General features: G+C 38.8%; 1 protein-coding gene across 2 annotated transcripts; it reads left to right on the forward strand.

Annotated features, from left to right (window-relative positions):
* The first annotated feature begins 516 nt into the window (after nucleotides 1–516).
* On the forward strand, nucleotides 517–2,824 carry LOC127938916 (protein LRATD1). 2 transcript variants are annotated; one of them, XM_052535832.1, is made up of 2 exons: nucleotides 517–672; nucleotides 924–2,824. In XM_052535832.1, exon 2 carries the CDS (start codon nucleotides 961–963, stop codon nucleotides 1,741–1,743), a length of 783 nt encoding a protein of 260 aa, XP_052391792.1. In that variant the 5' UTR covers nucleotides 517–672; nucleotides 924–960; the 3' UTR covers nucleotides 1,744–2,824. The 2 variants fall into 2 exon arrangements, with proteins under 2 accessions (XP_052391792.1, XP_052391793.1); XM_052535833.1 differs by having other exon boundaries at nucleotides 671–819.
* Nucleotides 2,825–19,096: the final 16,272 nt, after the last annotated feature.

Below are 19,096 nucleotides of genomic sequence, written 5' to 3' on the forward strand. Positions count from 1 at the left end.
TTTATTTAACAAAATTAACAAAATGACAAATGTCAACATCACAAATAATACTTAGGTTTTAAAGAAAGCGTGTGCTTTTATAAAATTTTACATTTAATTTTTTTAAATCAAGTTTACTTTCATTGTAAGTGCCTCAATTAAATGAGGAACCGGTCAAAACTATTTTTATGGAAATCGGTAATCAACATTATGGACTGAAGCAAAAACAGCGCCAATAAAGTGTTCCACCAGCAAACAAAAGCTCTAACTTGTTTTGACAGAGCTAATCAAGCATTCAGAAACCACATGTCCTTATAATGAATCTCTAACCTCTAATCTCAAGCCTAGATTTGCTATTGTTACATTTTACAAATCTGCCAAACCCTTTGGGTCTTGAAGGCTGTGAACAACACAAACAGGCTGTAATATTATAAACCTCAGAGCAAAGATTTAAGTTTTTCATGAGAGCTCTGAACCAATCGCCATCAGGAGGGCAGGTTCTGCTGGTCGGGGCGGAGTTTTCTAGACTATTTAAAGTGCGGCGGTGCAAAGTGTTAGGGAATCCAGTGTACCTTGGAGGACAAGAAAGGGGGAGGCGAACGCGTTTTGTTTTGGAGACCTTACGGGATACACACAGCACGCGCACCGATGGAGAGAAAGGACCATTAGCCATTGTCGTGGGGAAATACGCAGGTATGCGTCCGTTTGCGGTGTTGTGAACTTATTGACAAGAGCTTCGTGAGCAGTTCAACACTGAATCCCCCTTTGCCTCTTTGTGCCGCGCTCTGCGTGACTGGCTTGTTTACGCGCCCAGGTGCGCGTGGTTTATTGTGTTGTGAGGTGACTTACTATGGCTGTGTACCTAGACAGCATTTTTGGGCGCGTCAGAGTAATTCTAGTCCGCCTCTCTAGTATGACACTCACATAACCCTTTTGTATTTCAGAAGCAGTATTCCATGTCTCTTCTCTGCCCTGTTATTGATGGGAAACCAACTGGACCGGATCACCCACCTGAACTACAGCGAGCTACCCACCGGGGATCCATCGGGCATCGAGAAGGACGAGTTGCGTGTTGGCGTGGCGTATTTCTTTTCCGATGAGGAGGAAGAGCTGGACGATCGATCGCAGTCGGACAGCTTTAAAGACAACAACAGCCCGAGCAAAGACGGTCCGGTTGCGCTCAATGAGGTCGAGTACTCGGCGTTCTGCTGCCAGGAATGTATATACTCCAAACTGCGAGAGAACGAGGACCTGAATGTTTATTCGGTGAAAACTTTATTGACCATGTGCAAACCCGGGGATCTACTGGAGTTAGTGGCCAACGCACAACCCCCGCACTGGGTGATCTTTGAACGGGAGGACCAGGTTATTCACCTCTACAAGGGGGAGATCCGCAAGGACAGCTTGTTTGAGATCAGCTGCGGTCGGCAGGGCAGGATAGTGAACAATAGGTATCGCTACCGACCGCTGCCGGCTGATTTGGTGATGCAGAACGCGAGCGGGCACGTGGGGCTCACTAGCAGCGAGATTTGCTGGACGAACTCCGAAAGTTTCGCCGCCTGGTGCCGTTTCGGCAAGCGGGAGTTTAAAGCGGGCGGGGAGGCGCACTCGGTCGAGCAGCGCTATTTTCTGAAAGTGCACCTGTCCGAGAGCACCGCGCACACGCTCATGTTCCGCAGCCTGGAGGAAATGATACGCGAGAGACGGCGCGTGGACGCCAGTGGCATTCTTAAGGAGCTGTCGCTGGTGACCGGGAAGGAATGAGCGCTTGGGACTATGCATGCCTTGGGCAAGGGCTGCTTACCTTTATTTCAGGACTTTGGGAGGATTGTGCGTATTTGTGTTAACATGTTTTGGCAAAGACAACGCCCCTTTTGATTGTGCTGTGAGATCCAATGGCCCCACTAAAGTCACCCTGTACCTTTTAAAAAGGGGGGAAAAGATAAAACGATGTGAAAAAAGGTGAGCCCTCATCACAGATCGCCCATGAACCGATACATCCCCCTCAAATTCGCGCCCGAGCCCTGCTGCGGCAGATGGTGACCACGATGCGTTCATATATCTGTGGCAAGCCGTTTTGACCCTTATTACTAAGACTAACTAGCATTTGTTTTTGTTAGTAATCCTCATTATTCACCAGTAACCATTCAAACGGTTTCTAGTATCTATCTCCAGTTGTTCTAGCAACATTTGAATAGTTACTAGTATTGTATATTCCAGTTGTTACCAGTAACATTTTAATCGTACTAGTAAGACGTCAGTTTCATTAAATGTGCCAAAAACAAATGTTACTGGTGAGCTGAAGAATGTTACTTGTAACAGCTGAGATCAATTGGTACTAGTAAACTAAAGATGGATACTAGTACCTAATTTAATTGTTACTAGTCAAAGTTTAATAGTTTATAACTAAACCACAGATCCAAAATCGTACCATGAAATAGTTACTTGTCATTATTACAATGTGACTAAGTACTATTTGAATAAACAATTTGGGCACTAGTAAATTCGAAAAAGACCTGTTGTTATTGGACTAATTCTAATTAAAATATGTATTAGTAATCTAAAAGTGTATAATAGTAAGTTTAAAGGAATAAAACGGCTTGCCACATGTCTCTTATTTGACTCCACTCCAGAGCTTTAATATTAAACGTGGAGCTCCTTTATTGCGCATCTGTCCAGCTGCAATAGTTTCTCTAAAACCCCTACAGGCGACAACACACAAGCCTTTGTTTTCATTGTTACCAACAAACGCAGCAAACCTTGTTTTTGGAGTCCATATTTTTGTATTTCCGTTAGTGCGTTAAATTTGTTTTTCTTTAAATAAACGTAAATTGCCATATGAAAATCCCGTTGGTCTCTAGCTCTTTCATACTGTTTTGCCTGCATACAAATGCAATAAGCAAGCACGTGCTGGCTGAGGTAGTCTCACACGAGTGCCTAATCAATGCATTATAATTCACACATTAACCTTCTGTAGTGTTCACCGTATAAACTATCCCCTCATCTGATTTTTGATGGATTTATTTCCGTCCAGCAGGGCAGTCGTTTGTTATCATTGCTGCATTAGTATGCCTTATGGGCAGCTGTTGATGCATGGAGACACTTGTCCTTTTGTTCCAGCTTATGGTTGATGATCATCGGCGTGTTTCTAATCTTGACTCATAGGAGATGCTTCAATCCCACCTTCAAATATATGATTCTATATTCTGTTTGTTACTTAAATTATACAGATCCAGTTTATGTCTGCTCTGCTTGTGGTCCAGAAGTCATACATCCAAATTAACTGCAATCTCCATTTTTGGCTGCAAGGATTGCATTAAGGGAGAGCTGTGTGTTTTTGAGTGTGTGTCTGTGCACATGGGCACAGTCTAGCACCAGTAAATATGGTCATGCTCTGTTTGTTTTCCTATTAGAGGTTGTAGGCTGCAGCTGGGATCATTTATGCTTTATGTTCAGTGTTGCTTGATTGGCCGGCTGGACCCTTTACAGAGCTTGTGCTGGCCAACACTAACAAGTCATTCTTAAAATTAGTTTGTGCCTGAAGCAATGCTAAAGTTTTTTTTTTTTTTTTTCTTCAGGTTTACTTTTGTGCTGCAGCTTATGAATTTGTCAAGCACATTGTAACAGAATGAGTTGTGTGTTCATGGATTTACACAATGTAGACAGAATAATTTCTGCCTTTTGTTAATAATCTAGTTTAATATTTAGTAGGCTAGTTACTGTAGTGTGCTTTCAACTCATTTGTATTAATTTCACACACACTCCTTACTGCTTATTCTTTGTATGGCTGTTACAGGTCACACTGTCAATCATTACTCCTCATACACAACACGTGTCAGGTGTGTCCGTTTTAACCGTTAATATGGAAAGTGGGGTGATTGTGAGAATGAATGAAAACAAGTGGGACAGGTTTCTAAAGGCTTGGGAAAGATTGCTCACCAGCCGTCAGATGAGTTCATTGTTGCTTTTACAGACTTGGGCAAATTCACCAAATGACTGCAACAAATTTTGCATCCCAAAAACAAGTTTAACAGATGATTAAGGTGAAACAGTGTTGCATTCAATGAATTATCCTTCTTTTAAGCAAATTAACTCTATTTTCACAGAAAAGAGGTAAATTGTCACTTGTCTGGCATAATAAATAATGTGCTTTTACTGCCCATGAAAAGCAGGCATTAAATTGTTATTAAAAACAAATGGTTATTTACATTTTCTTTTGATTATGGTTGAAGTTCTTAATCAAATTACAGAGAAAAACATTATAACCACATACTTGAATGATTCTCACATATATTGGTGGAACAATGCTGTACAATCAAAGTATGTCAGATCTTGGTATTTTGAAGCATTTTCCACCACCTAAAACTTACTGACCTGCAAGCCTTGTTAGTATGTACTTTGACACTGTACTGGCAAGTACGGTTGAGAAATACCAGACATTAACACTCACACAATCATTTGGCCCAGAACATGTCATCACCATTGTTTCTCCAGTCTTGTCTCCACCACATTGTTATTCTCCAATCCCAGCAGCCCCAGTAACCCACTTTTCTTCTAGGCGGTTTGGGGTATCCCCTTCCTTGACATTACCCCACCCCCGCCTCATTTCTCCATTCTCTGAGCCTGACAATCTGTCACCTGCTTTTTTTTCTGATGCTGGAAATTTAGGATAGTGGGGCAGCGGGCTATAAGTGGAGAATGAGGACAGGAGTGAAGAAGAGATGGGCTGAGGGAGTAGATATAGCCAACATGAGCTGAACAGAATATCTTTAGCCTGACACAAAGTCTGCCTCTCAGTGATAAACCATATGTGTGCCGTCCTGTTTGTGTGTTTCTGTCACACTTCGTAACCTGTTACTGGGGAAACCTCAGCCAGTTATTTAGCTTGTGTCTACTGAATATTGTTTTACTTGAAGCCTGAAGAGATTTCCATGTCAGTTAAATTTCCCAGCCATTTTAAAGAATTGGTCTTGATCATCCAGAATTGCTGAAATGAAGTTGCACTGAGAAGATACTATGCTTTGTTTTGGACATAATATCCTGGTCCAAGGGTGTCACTCAGTGAACTACCTACTACTAACTACTACTTGATGAATCCTTATTTGTCAATGGGATTGATGTATACCAACTTGAGTATATTTTTTTCTGATAATAAATGAAGTCTTGTATGTTTTCTATCTGCTGTTTAGTTTCAGAATGAGCAAATCCAGATTCGTGAATAACTCTTGGTGTAATTGGTCAAACAGATTTGCAAAAAGGTCTGAAATTGTTTGCTTCATTCGGACAGATTCACACACTGTAAGTTTGCAGTGATTTCTCACACTGAAATAATAATGGGATATATATATATATATATATATATATATATATAGATAGATAGATAGATAGATAGATAGCACTGGATGAGGTGGATGTTTACTTAGTTTATTGTAGAAAACAAAACGTTCAAATAATTTCTATCGTTTGTCAATGACAAAGCAGCTCTTTATTGCGTGTGCATCTTGTGAATGACTCCTGCTGCAGGAAAAGACAATTTATATCCATTTATATCCAAAATAGTAGTAATTTTTTCCCCCTCACAATATTCAGGTTCTTATAATGTGTTTGTGTTCATTGCTACATGGATAGCATTGACACAGATTTTAAGACTCTTCTGTGATTCACAGCAGTGGACAAAATTAAATGAAAAAGCGAAACGCGAGAGAGATCAGAACAGGTTTACAGCTGTTTCAGTAGTAATTCAAATTTAATATTGCTATGTATTGCATCACAATGTAATTTGCTATATTTACACACTAGCTGCCATATTGTTTTGGACCTTTCTTGAAGTACCTTGGAATACCATATCACAAAAATACTGTGGTTCATGAATATGTGATCATTCAGTACCATGGTAGACATAATAATGTGCCAAAAAAGGTCTGGAGTGGTACTGTAAGGCATATCCACATATTTCTTCTACATACAGATAAAGATAATTATCTAAATCTCTATAGAGCTTCCAAAATGATTCTGTACTGCTAAGGGTTCATTGAGATGGACTCGCTGTAACAGGGCATTCTGAATCGGTCAGAGCTACAGTGTATAGGGGACCGTAAGAGAGTAGATTAGACTCTAGGTCGTAACATATTATAGGCTCTTTTTATAATGACACCGCATAATGCACCATAGTGCAGAATTCAGCAAATTCTGTTTCACGCTTCTAAGTGAGAGACCGCTGCTGGCTGTGAAAGAGCGCTGTTTGATAAAATTCAAGCAGAGTTCCAGAAAGCACTACAATGACTCAACAAAATCAACATATAGTGTGTAAGGCGAGCAGCCAGCAAAGACTTGCATATTAAATTGGAGAAAACGTCATTTTTCTCTATCGATCATCACCTCAGACCTTGTGCAGACCTGTTTAGAATGAATAGAGGCTCTCAGGAATGGCTGCTGGACGCCGTTGGAGATGTTGTTCCACCTGTAGAACAATGAAGTAGATTGTTTTTGCAAACCCCAACAGCCTCATTATGTTAATGCTTTGTGTTCTTGTGCGAGTCCCTGCAGACACTGAGAGTCTCCCCTGCTGCCTTCCTTTTTATGTTTACTCCAGTCCTACTAGGCTCACATCGGCTTATGCTGGTCCATGCCAAAGTTCTTGGCCTGTTCCCAATTATTGCAGAAGTGTTTGCTCCTCTTGCTGTCTCCTGCACTGTACAGTGAACACGGACAGCGATGGCACGGTAAAAACAACCTGCCTCATGAAACATGACAGCTCTCCTTTAGAAAAATGAAGCAATCTCTCACCAATCTATCTAAGGTTTGAATCAGAAGAGGCCCGTTTCTTTTGTGAGGTGAACTGAGTCTCAATGTAGTTGTGGCAGAGGAAAAATGAAGATTTCACAGCTATTGGTGATAGCGGAGAAAAGGTTTATGCGAAACACTGTAGCATTGTACACTCGCCTAAAGGATTATTAGGAACACCATACTAACACTGTGTTTGACCCCCTTTCTCCTTCAGAACTGCCTTAATTCTACGTGGCATTGATTCAACAAGGTGCTGAAAGCATTCTTTAGAAATCTTGGCCCATATTGATAGGATAGCATCGTGCAGTTGATGGAGATTTGTGGGATGCACATCCAGGGCATGAAGCTCCCGTTCCACCACATCCCAAAGATGCTCTATTGGGTTGAGATCTGGGGACTGTGGGGGCCATTTTAGTACAGTGAACTCATTGTCATGTTCAAGAAAGACTTTTGCTTGTGCTTTTTTTTCTTTCTTTTCTCCTGACCAATGTTTTGAAAAAAGTCTCAGAACCAGAATTGAAATATTTTTGGGTGAAATTTTAAGCATTTAATAATATTTTTGACTCTAACAATGAGAAAACACTTGTGAGTTGACATTAAAGAGAGAGAGAGAGAGAGAGAGAGAGAGAGCAATCTTAATTACATTTAACAACAAGTTCTGTACTGAAGCCAGTTCTTTATACACTATACAGATTTTAGGAAAGTACAGATGTCACTACCTGAATTTTCAGGTGTCATGAGAATTTCATATATTGAGCTCAGCCTATATGAACTTAACATTTCTCATCAAAATGTTTTAGATTATCTGAGTTAATTGAGCTGTGCTATCCATAATGATTTTATAGCTTTATATTCTTTTACTGCATTTTCATTTGTTTCATTTGCTTGTCTCCTAAAGAATTCTAGGACAAACAACCAAAGTGAAAATTTGAAGGAACGGTTCACCAAAAAAGAAAATTCTTTCATCATTTACTCACTCTCATGTTGTCCCTGACCTGTATGACTTACTTTATTCTGCAGAATCCAAAAGATTAATTTTTCTTTTTTTTTTTTGAAGAATATCCTGGCCACTCTAGCAATATAATAAAGGTGAATGAGGAGTGGAGCTGTCTAGGTCCAAAATGACAAAGACTAATGGAAGATGTGGAAACATTTAAGAATTCATTCACTTTGCTCATATGAAATAGAATGGCCAGTCCTGTTTTGTGTTCCAATCAAACTGATTTAGAATGACACAAGACTAAGGGATGAGAGAATTTACATTTTTTGATGAGCTCTCATTTCATTACATCTCCTTTGAAACAGCAAGGTCTGAGTATTTACTTTTTGCTCTAGAGAGTGTATCTGTGTTGCATCTACATATTAAGCATAGCACTGCTACTAATATTATACACCTTGAATTGGTATTGTAGCACTCAAATGTGGGCAAAACAAATCAACAGGAAACTTAATTTAGCCGTTGGGGCACACTGGCACTCAAAGAACCAAGCAGTCTTGCCCATAACTTTCCATTCCTCCTCTCTTATTCCACCTGCTCTCTGTCTGTGAGTTAATGAGAGAGTCAGAAGTACAGGATTAGATGTTCTGATCTCTCTGCTGGACAAAGCACAATGCAATGCCTTTATTTTCATTCTACTTTGTCTCACATTTATTCCCTCCAGCTTTTATATTTCATACACTGGCACATATTTGTTCTGTATTTGTTAGCATGGGTAGATATTTGCCCCATTTCCCTTTCACATCTTGTATTTCTCCATGCTTATAGGCTTGTTTGAGCTCTACTTTGACTGTGATATAACACATATCTCATGACTGCCATCTAATGCTTGCACAAACATCTACTCTTAGCGCACATTGGGCTGCCTTTCTCCTCTTCTCACTGCCTTTAGTCACATGCTCAGCTCAATCTCATTCTCTCCCTCATTCATGTTTCACTTAATTCCCTCTGTCCTCCTCCTCCTCAGCTAAGAACTGCATTTATTTCTCAGCTTGACCGTCCTTTGACCAGGAGCACATTCCCCCCTGCATTTTTCCAGTTGCTTCTTCATAACAGCAATCACATACCCCATAGGTGTTCTCTATGCCTCTATTTTTCTCTCAGCACATAATCATCGAAGTCACAGTGGCAATGTCATGAGGATTGCAGAGCTTGATTGGAGATGAACACAGTGAGAGAAAGATATGTGGACTTATTATTTTTTTGTAACTTATGATTGTCCCAGTAATTATTAATAAATGTAAACAAATGACATCTGGTTCCATTAATGGTTCTCACACATTCATTTTCTGCAGTTGGAAGGCATAATATTATATTAAAATGCTGGCGTTTTCTGCATTATTCTGCTGCTACAGCGTGAATCAGACATTTGAATCCATTTCCTAAATGAATGACTGGGGCTGGGGGGTGTTAATTGATTCAAATGTATTTATTACTGAAATAATCAAATAATTAGATAATCATTATGCCAAAATGTTTATTTTGTAACAGAATAAGAATTGCTAATTGTTAAACTTCACAGGAAACGTATTTTTATTTTTTATAAAGGCTGTCAGTTGATAAAAGTTTTGGGGTATACATCAAGTACTGTTTGTTGCATGGGACTATTAATTGCATATTTTTTCTTAATCACTAATTGGTATATATTTCTAATCCATTAATTAAAATTCCCTTGCTGTGATTTCCATTATTCATGTGCTGCCTATTTTGCAGAGTTATGGTTTTATGACTGTTTTTGTGGCCTCAGGATGAACTCTGAAAGAAAACAAATGGCTCATTGCACAAGATTTTACATAAAGGTATAGTGCGCAAACTAGGAGATGAACACTTGAGGAAAAGTCAGACAGGGATGCTAATGTTTGCAAATGGTGTGTGTCCTGTAAGCATTAAGATAATTTGAAACTTAACTGCCATTTTGCAGAGTGGACAAAAGAGGTGTAACTTTAGTGAAGGTCTTCAGGACCCCTACTTTGTGATGAGGCGCAGTTCAAATTGCCTCCGTTATGGCAGTGTTCTCAATTACCGTAGGCTGAACGGTTGGATGCCTCCCACTATAAGCAACAAGTGTGATTCTGTAATATTGGGTCTGGCATTAAGTGTTTGGACTGCACTACGGTTGGTTATCAAAGGAAGCTGCAGGGAGTCTGATTGCAGAGGTTTGGGATGAATGTATTTAGTGATGTAACCAAGAGCCTGGCTTTGAATTATAAATGACTGTAAGACTGAACCCTTCAAAAAAGATGGCTATATACACAAACAGCACACAGGGTGTATATATCTGTAGCAAGACTGTTTAACTGTATTCAAATTTTCATATTTGTGTAACATTTATGCTATCTCTCACTCTCGAAAACATTCTGCTCTTGTTTTTGTGCACTTTTTGTAATTTTGAATTACAGTTAGCTGTCTGGAGGACATTTTTTTTTTTTTTTTTTTTTTTTACAGAACTGAAACCCTCAGCTTGTCGGGATGCTTTTATATGATACATGCCAGAACAGTGTTCTTGAGAATTGAGGATGACTTGTAGCACGGTTTGCCGCAAAATCCTGAGAGTGTGTGAAATATTCATGCACAAAATAAATCTAAAATAGAGCCATCATACAATCTGTACAAAATGAACCGCATAGAGAGACAACACAGCTAAATCAAAATAAGGCTTTGTGGGCCTCTTGTATTTTGACCGCATTATGCCACAGTTCAATATTTCTCTCAACAGTCTGCTGCTGAATATTATAATGTTGAATTTCAGGCAGCCTGGTGCATCTGTGAACTGAATGCGAAATCAAATGTTGACCATGTGATGTAAGAATCTTTCAATCACATATAAATGGACACCTCCCTGGCAGCTGTATCAGCACTCTAGGTTTCTCTTTAGATATTTTCAATTAAAGATACACACACACCATGGTATCCAAAGTTTTAAGATTGCTATGACACTCAGTATGCTTTTTATCATAGGCAACATTAGTTGTACACAGCTGTGAGTGGCGTGTTGTTTTAATCTCAAGCACATCTTGTTCTTAAAAGCCAAAGTCACACACAATGTTGTTTTTGTCCATGTACTCTGCCTGTATGAACGTAAGCTCTTTCAACACACAAAAATGCACTCTCATGGTCACACATATCCAAATATATGGACACATTACACCAAGCATATTGAATTTCCGATGATGAAGACAAGAGCATCACCATGGCAACGTTACAGTACCTCTCCCTTTTACTCTGCCTGTTTCAAACGATGAGAGGATGGAAGACAACAAGAGAGAAATAGTTTAAAGAGACGAGGGTGGTCAGCGAATCATTTCACTGATAACTGCTGCCTGGAGGCTTCTGTGGATTAGGACGAAAGGAAGATATATTTTCACACACATGAAACCTACTAAAATAAACTCTCTGAAGAACAGCGACCCTGAAGCTTTTTGAATGCAGACACATGCATATAGAGTTTAAAAGGATAGTTTACTCCAAAAAAAACATTCTGTCATCATTCCCCCATCCTCATCCTGTTCTAAACCACTGACATTCACTTTCGTAGTGTGGTATTTAAAAAGAAACACACAAACAAATGAGACATTCTGCCTAACATCCTTTTTTATGTTCTAGAAGAAAGTAAGCCATTAAGGTTTGGAACAGCACAAGGTTGCGTAAATGATGAAAGAATTGTCTTATTTTTGGGGGTGAACTCCTAAGATGAATCTACGGAGTACATCCATCTTAAAAGTTAAACGCAGCAATGTGGAAAAACATTTCAATAAGCAATCATAAATGTGTGCACAGGCTGTATTTGAATGCATAATGCTAGCTGGAGGGCAGAAGACAATGAAAGGGCTAGAGTAAGAAAACACTCAAGGCAAATATCTGCATGCAGCTGAGTGACTTTATCATGCCTCTTAACAGACATTAAACATTCCAATGCACAGTCAAAGCAGAGATGTGATGAATAGATGCAAAAAACACAGATTGGAACAACATAAGTATTAACTGTAATTTAAGGACAACTATATCTTTGATAACCTTAATGCTATAAGAAGACTTTAATAATTACATCAGCAGGTGGTGACAAGTGACTGTATATGTGAATGAGTCATTGACTATGTTTACATGGACATCAGTAATCTAATTCTTTACCTTATTCTGAATAAAACAATATTATGATTAAGGTGTTTTCATGAGTTGCTTTGAGAATATTCCTCTCATAGTCTATAGATTGATTATTGGCACACGTCATTACGTCACCAAGCAACGCCATCCGACATCCCTTCCAGAATTTCATTTATAAACGTAGTTTGTTTTGGGGGTTTCATTTTTAATTTACTGAAAGCTTCAAGTGCAGTTAATTATTTGTCATGCTATATGTGCAAGCAGACGTCGACGTTGTTGAAGCCATGCTTTTTTGTTTGCCGTCAAACGGTTGACCACTGTTTGTTAACTTAATTTCAAATTATATGTCAATATTGTGACTAAAATTACTTTTACCCAGTATTAATACTTGTTTTTTGAAGTGTTCTATAAAAACAATATCACTCTTGCAATCATAGTGTTGGTCTGAAGACCTGCACAACTGTGATTGAAATCATATTCAATACAATAGCACACCTGCTTATGTGATGTAGTTTAATTACAAAACATAATTTCTACAAATATTATAGGCTATTTTAAAACTACATGCCAATCTAAATCTACATAAAAGCAACAAGTGTGTGTGTGAGAGAGAGAGAATGAGAGAGAGAGAGAGAGACAGACAGAGAGAGATAGAGAGAGAGAGAGAACTATGGCTACCCACAGACTGTGAAATCTTCTGCCTTTGTGTGTTCCACCTTCTGTCTCTCTCTGCACACAAACAACTCACTTAAGCATTGATTACATCTCATTCTGCCTCCTTAAAGCAACTCCTTTACAAGTATAATTAACACTCTCAAAGAGGGACACTAAGATAAAATATCTGCTGTATACACGGCCAGAAGAGTGAATGACCAATTCAACTTCTCCATACTGTCAGCCTTTCAGTAACATAGACTAATCAGTAACTAACTAATCACCATGAGAATTTTATATGTTGGGTTTAAGAAAGACCTTGAGGAGCTCAAAAAGGACTTATGACTTCAAAATATCGGTGTACATAAGGGTAATTGCATATATCGGTTTTTGCAAGCCATTTAGTCTTATGTATGTCCACAGCCCCATCAGTAAGGATCTTCATCAACACCAAACCAGAAATGTGTTCCTTTTCATACTATACTGGATTTAATGTTAATCAATTATAGTATTTTTAGAACACATTGACATTAATAACAATGGATAGTCCTACTCAAGAATTTCTTCATTTCTTTTTAATTAGACACCTGAGCAGATTTGTCTTTCACAAGGTTTAAGGGCAACTGTATTACTGGTGTGTAAAGGAGAGAAGAAAACGAGTAAAAATATCTGCACTGTAAAAAAAATATATATATTTTCCACATAACTGAAATAGCATTTCAGTCATTCTACTTCATAATTTCATGTTTAATTCAATGTGTTACTTGCTTCTTTTAAATTATTTGTCAAATTTAGTAGCAATTTCTTAGGGAAAATGGTTTAATTTATTAATTCACTAATTATATATACAGTGGGTATAGAAAAGCAGTTTTTCGGAAGAATTTTAATGCATTTCGCCCCATCTATTTTATCTTCTTCCTGACAAATGGTCCAGTCCATGCTGCAGAGGAACACCCCCATAACAGGACATTACCACCGCCATAACAGGACATTACCACCGCCATGCTTTACTGGAGGAATGCGGTTATTTGGATGGTGAGCTGCACTGGATATCCACCAGACATATAATTTGGTGTTGAGGCCAAATAATTCAATTTTACTCTCATCTGCCTCAGAATCTTCAAGGTGCATTTTGGCGAATCTCAGTCATGATGGGCCTTTCTTGAGGAGTGGCTTTTTTTCTTGCAACCCTCCCATACAAGCCACATTTGTGGGTATTTGTGATATTTTTGTCACATGCACTCAATTACCACTCTTTGTCATAAATTCCTGCAGCTGCTTCAGAGTAGCTGTAGGTCTCGTGGTATTCTCTCTGAGCGGTTTCCTCCAGGCTCTTTCATACAGCTGGAGCGACGTCCTGATCTAGGGAGGGTCTGTGTTGTACCAAATACCTTCCACTTTTTAATAATAGACTTCACTGTGCTTCTAGGCATTGATAGAGCCTTAGAAATATGTATCCATTTCCTGACTTGTGCCTGTCCACAACTTTATCCTGGAGATTTTTGACAGTGCCTTCCCACCCATAGTTGACTATTTACTTCAGTTGCACTTCCATGGCCTAAAATGTTTCAGGAAAGCTCTTTTCATGCTGAACTAATCAAAATAACCACAGCTGATCATAGTTAAAAGTCAAAAAGCTTTGTGTGCCATTGAGAAGGTGATTATCTACACCTGATTGAGTTTACAAGTCATGTGTTACTAAGTGTGAAATCTGTTTTTTTTTTAAAGGGGGTGATTCTTTTCTATATCCACTGCATGCATGTGCGTGCATATATGAATGGATGGATGGAGAATGAGGGAGAGAGAGAGAGAGTGCATCTCATCAAATCACACGTGACTAATTTCCATTATCACAGACTGCAGTGATACGCTTGTTTTATTACCATAGTGAAGTACAGGCCAGGAATGAAATATTAAAGTCAAACAAAAAGCAAAAGGAGGGGGACAAATCTGTTATAGAGGTACCAGGAAGTGCGAGAGAATGAAAGAAGAGACCCCTCATCTGCCCTGACCTTGGGTAATTGTGTGTTTGGGTAAATAAGCTGTCCAGGACTAATCAGTGTGTAATTGTATTTGCAGGTGTATTAGGCTGCTGTGTGTGTGGAAAGCTGGAAGGTGCCATGTGTGCAGCCCACTGCTCTGACCATGTCACTGTTTCCATTAGCAACCTGTCACTGAGGGTCCCTCATTGTGTCCTGTCGCTTCCGATGGGCAAGATGTTGAGAGTGTCTGGGTCACTATACGACCGTCTGGCGCTGAATCATCAACCTCTCCTCTGCTGGAACGAATTTGCATACAGAACTGCCAACCTTTACTTTTTCCACAGCAATCAGAAATATCCACGAGTGCAGTAATCCCATCATTCGGCACGACTTTGACTGCTCCCAGCATCAAACTACACTGCACTATTTTGCCCCACCGAGTCGATTTGACCTGGGAAATGATGCAAAGACTGCTCAGTAATACATCTAGAGAGGGATGTTTGAGGGAAATAATATTTGTATTTGTAAACATTAAAAGACAGAATATGACCTCAAACAAGTCACAAGTCTGATCTACATTGAGAGAATGCATTACACTGACAAATACAGCTGTCTCAACACAGCATGAGTGGTACATATATAATTTACAAGACCAGTTATTTAATGAAATACTTTAATTAGTCTAATCTTTACCCTCACTGAGGGACTGGCTAAGAAAAGTGAAAAGTATATATATATATATATATATATGGCATACTACTTTGAGTAATAGCTTGAGGTCCTTTCCCCATCTTCCTCTCCCATTCAATCTCCCCTCCTGTCAAAGGCAAAGATACAACAACAAAAAAATGCAGCTCTTCAAATTAATTTAGATGAAAAATGGCATACGAGGCAAAAAGTGATTGGTTTGCAGTTTTCACATTCTCCACAAGACTATGTTCTAACTGGCAAGTATAAAAGTTCAATGAATGAGCCAGTTCCTCATCTGACTCATCACATAATGATCCGTCATTAAAATGTTACTAGGGCACAGGAGAACTTTACTGGAGCAAAAGGATCTAGCCTTCTAACTGCACTTCAGATTCTGGCCTAACTAAGGAGAGAAAATCCATGTTATCTTCATAGATTGCACACACAAGAACCACCCGTAATGTGTCAACACACAAACCATCCAGCTGGCTTTATAATTGAATCAATTACCACACGTTGTCCTCAGATTTAAGTGTCACTGTTGGCGATAAACTAACACAGGTGGTTTTAAAGGTTGAATATCTGTTGAGTATTCTATGTTTAATCCTATTACTGAGGTTAATGCTATTATTTATCAAGTTCCTCACCACACAAACACACGCACCTGGAGGGAAGCCAAGTGTGAAGTGTGTGTACTAGGCTACATACTGATACTGGGCAAAAGTTCAATTATCCACTTGAAGCAAGGATTCAATTGGGCTCTTGAAAAGGGAAACAATCCAAGCCTCAAATTTTCGTCTTTCTCCTTTTCCCTCGAGACCAATCCATTGGCAAGGATTAAAACCCCTGCTTGTCTCTTCCCAGTGGTCTGGACATCTAAGCAGTTTCTTGCCAGGATGTGACTGAATGTTAAGCTATACAGAGATTAAGTCTCTCACAGCATTTGTTGGAGGAGGTTTGCAGGGATTGTTTGGCCATCTTGCAGACGCAGCTACTATGCGCTAGAGCTGGAGTCGGAGTGGAGTCACCACAATCCAGTTTAACCCCTGGGCTAATCTCACTTCATTAACTCGGTAAGAGCCTTCAGTGGCAGATCTTGAGCAGTAGTTTGAGAGTCCAAGGTCTAAGCGGGTGTACTCCAAGGCATACGAGGACAGCTGGATGCTTCTTTTTCAACAATTACTCGACTAGAGCCACTAATTAAAAGTAAACATGCAGTTGCATTAGTTAAACTCAATCGCCACATCTAATTAGCAACAAGCTCCTGAACGAAGCACTGGGCACGTGAGTGCTAACAGGCATGCCAAAGCAATATAGCTGGAGAAATATCATAGCTTTGTGGCCATTCCTTGCACTGTGCTTTCCAGAAAAATAATGGCAGTTTTGCTCATCATCACTCAACAATTACTTAATGTGCAATAAGACAGAAATATCATAAGTCTCTGGTGCCTTTCTGCCATTATGTGTCTAATACATGCTTTGATTAGATGTTTCCAGGTATGATTTTTACAGTACTCAACAGGTCCTCACCAGAAGGTCAACTTACAGCCAGCATCTATGGGCCAAACAATGGCTCTTTGCAAGAGCAAAGAATGATGCAGCCTCAATGCTTAAGTGCCCTTTAGAAAGTATGAGGCAAGGTAATTTCCATACAGCACTGTAGTGCTCGATTTGCATGTTTCCTGGATTTGAAGAGCATTTGAGGTCTTATTCATCTCAATTTTGGGGCCTCTTTTTTGCTTTACATTTCAGATGTGGATAATTATCTGCTCAGATATTTTTCATGCTGAAATGTATTAAAAAGCCAATTTGACCCATAACACAGGCACTCTGCATGAAATCTGAATTGGAAGTTAGAAATGGCTTTTATATTATTCTGTCAGTTTCTGTACCAATGAAAACCCTGCATCCAAGGCCTGCCCAATTCTGAGGTAAATATTGTCTCACATAACATTAATGAAAGCAAACATGCAGAAGAAATGTTTCTTGCAAACAAACACTCATGAAGTGCTCGCCAGTGTGTATCTGTTAGAAGCTGAGTGCTTTTACCTCATCAAGTGAGAAGAAGTGGCTGCTCTCTTCCTGATAAGAATTTGATTAATTAAATTTGTGAGGCCATTCTGAGTCATCGCAAATCTCCAAATAACTTCTGAATGACAATAAAAATGCACAAATGATGATTGAACGCCTCTAATTTGTGTTTGTTTATGAAAGCTTCCCATGCAAGAGGGGAAAGCAATATCTGATGTTTGACTTGGATTTAGAAGCTCACAGTAATAAGAAAAGAAAACAACACATTAGGGTCAACTTTACAGTATAACGCCATGCAATTAATTTGGTTTAAACCTCAACTGCAAGCATTGTGGAAGCAATGTTGAAAAAGTTCAGTTCAGTTTTCTTGAATAAAATGGTACTCTATTTATATATTACTACTACTACTACAAAAAAAAAAAAAAAAAAAAGCCACTGTATGCTACCTGGAGGTGGAAAAATAATTTGTCTTTGAAATTAAACTGTATTTACTGATGTCAGAATACTAAAAAATGACTGCTACAGATACTAATAGAATTGGCCCTTAGGTTAAGGTTTGCTTAAATTTTAATTTTAAATGTAATAAGAGAGCATACAAATACATCTGTTAGTGGCTCCATCATATTTCTGAAAAATGCTTTTCTGATGGCAGTTTTACAAGACATAAACATTTAATTTAAAAGCTCTTCATGATTAATTTATTGCCTTTTTTTTAAAGTAAAGAAAATAGGTTTGTTATGAGGCAACAATGTGCCATTGAGTTTATAAAAAACAAACAAACAAAAAAACCCTATTTTGTAAAAGCAGTCTAGAAGTTCTTCAGATAATTAAGCAACATCACAGGTGTGTGCTATAGTACTAAATATCAGTACGACTGTAGGCACAAGGCTGAAAATGTATGATTGTGCATCTAAAACACCTGGCTGTTTTTGAAGAGGTGTTTTGATATAAAAACGGACAGGTGCAAAGCCTCAGGATAGTGATTTACAGGAGTCCACACAGTTCAAATCTGAGACCGCACACTATAGAGAGAGAGAGAGAGAGAGAGAGACTGGAGTGTGAAATCGGCCTCTGACTGTTTTTAGGATTCATGGTTTGAGCAGTTAATTAGTGTGAGAATACAAACATACTCCACCAATCCACACACCTCGAATACAGCAATTATTGCACTAATATTCTACCACTTCCCCACAACTGAACAGAAATATTCAAAAACAACACAAAAACCCAGTCTGTCTCATACACACATGCACACTTAATGCAGTAATTACTTCAGTACTTGCCTAATATGTCTTTAAAACTCTTCTGTTTTTGTTCTCTCTTTCTTTCTCAACTTGTTTAATGGTGCCACTATCATATTCACACAAATACACACACACACAAAGGTTCTCCTCTAATCAGTTTTAATACTGCATTTCCTGCCATTGTTAAACTTTACTTAACTCTTATCAGAATCAGACATTCTTTTATTCGCCAAAACTATATATCCTTGTTCACATTAAAAATCTGCTCCACATTGTATCTGCAACCATTACAATATACATTTTATAATACAATATTCCGAGTTTATGTAGGATAGAAGAGCTATATTAAATAGCAGAGTGTCTGTTGGTCATGTTAGTCTTTGTGGCGTAGTTCACGGTCTCAGATGAGTAGATCTTAGCAAAGGATGGAAGCTTGTAGCCAATTACTTTTTCAGCACACTTGATAATGCGCTGTTAGCGGTTTCATTAGCACAGACACATCAGACGATGACAGAAGATGTGATTACATTTTCGCTTTCGATTAAAGATTTGATTAATTGCCTGTGTTTGTACTGTTCCTTGGATAAAAGCATCCGGAAAATTAACCAATATAAATGCAAAAAGTCAATGTG

This window comes from Carassius gibelio, chromosome A20 (genome assembly GCF_023724105.1).
Source record: "Carassius gibelio isolate Cgi1373 ecotype wild population from Czech Republic chromosome A20, carGib1.2-hapl.c, whole genome shotgun sequence".
NCBI lineage: Eukaryota > Metazoa > Chordata > Actinopteri > Cypriniformes > Cyprinidae > Carassius > Carassius gibelio.

Bases quoted from the DNA above. Each gene is read 5' to 3' on its own strand.
- LOC127938916 (XM_052535832.1), top strand. From the start codon at position 961: ATGGGAAACCAACTGGACCGGATCACCCACCTGAACTACAGCGAGCTA.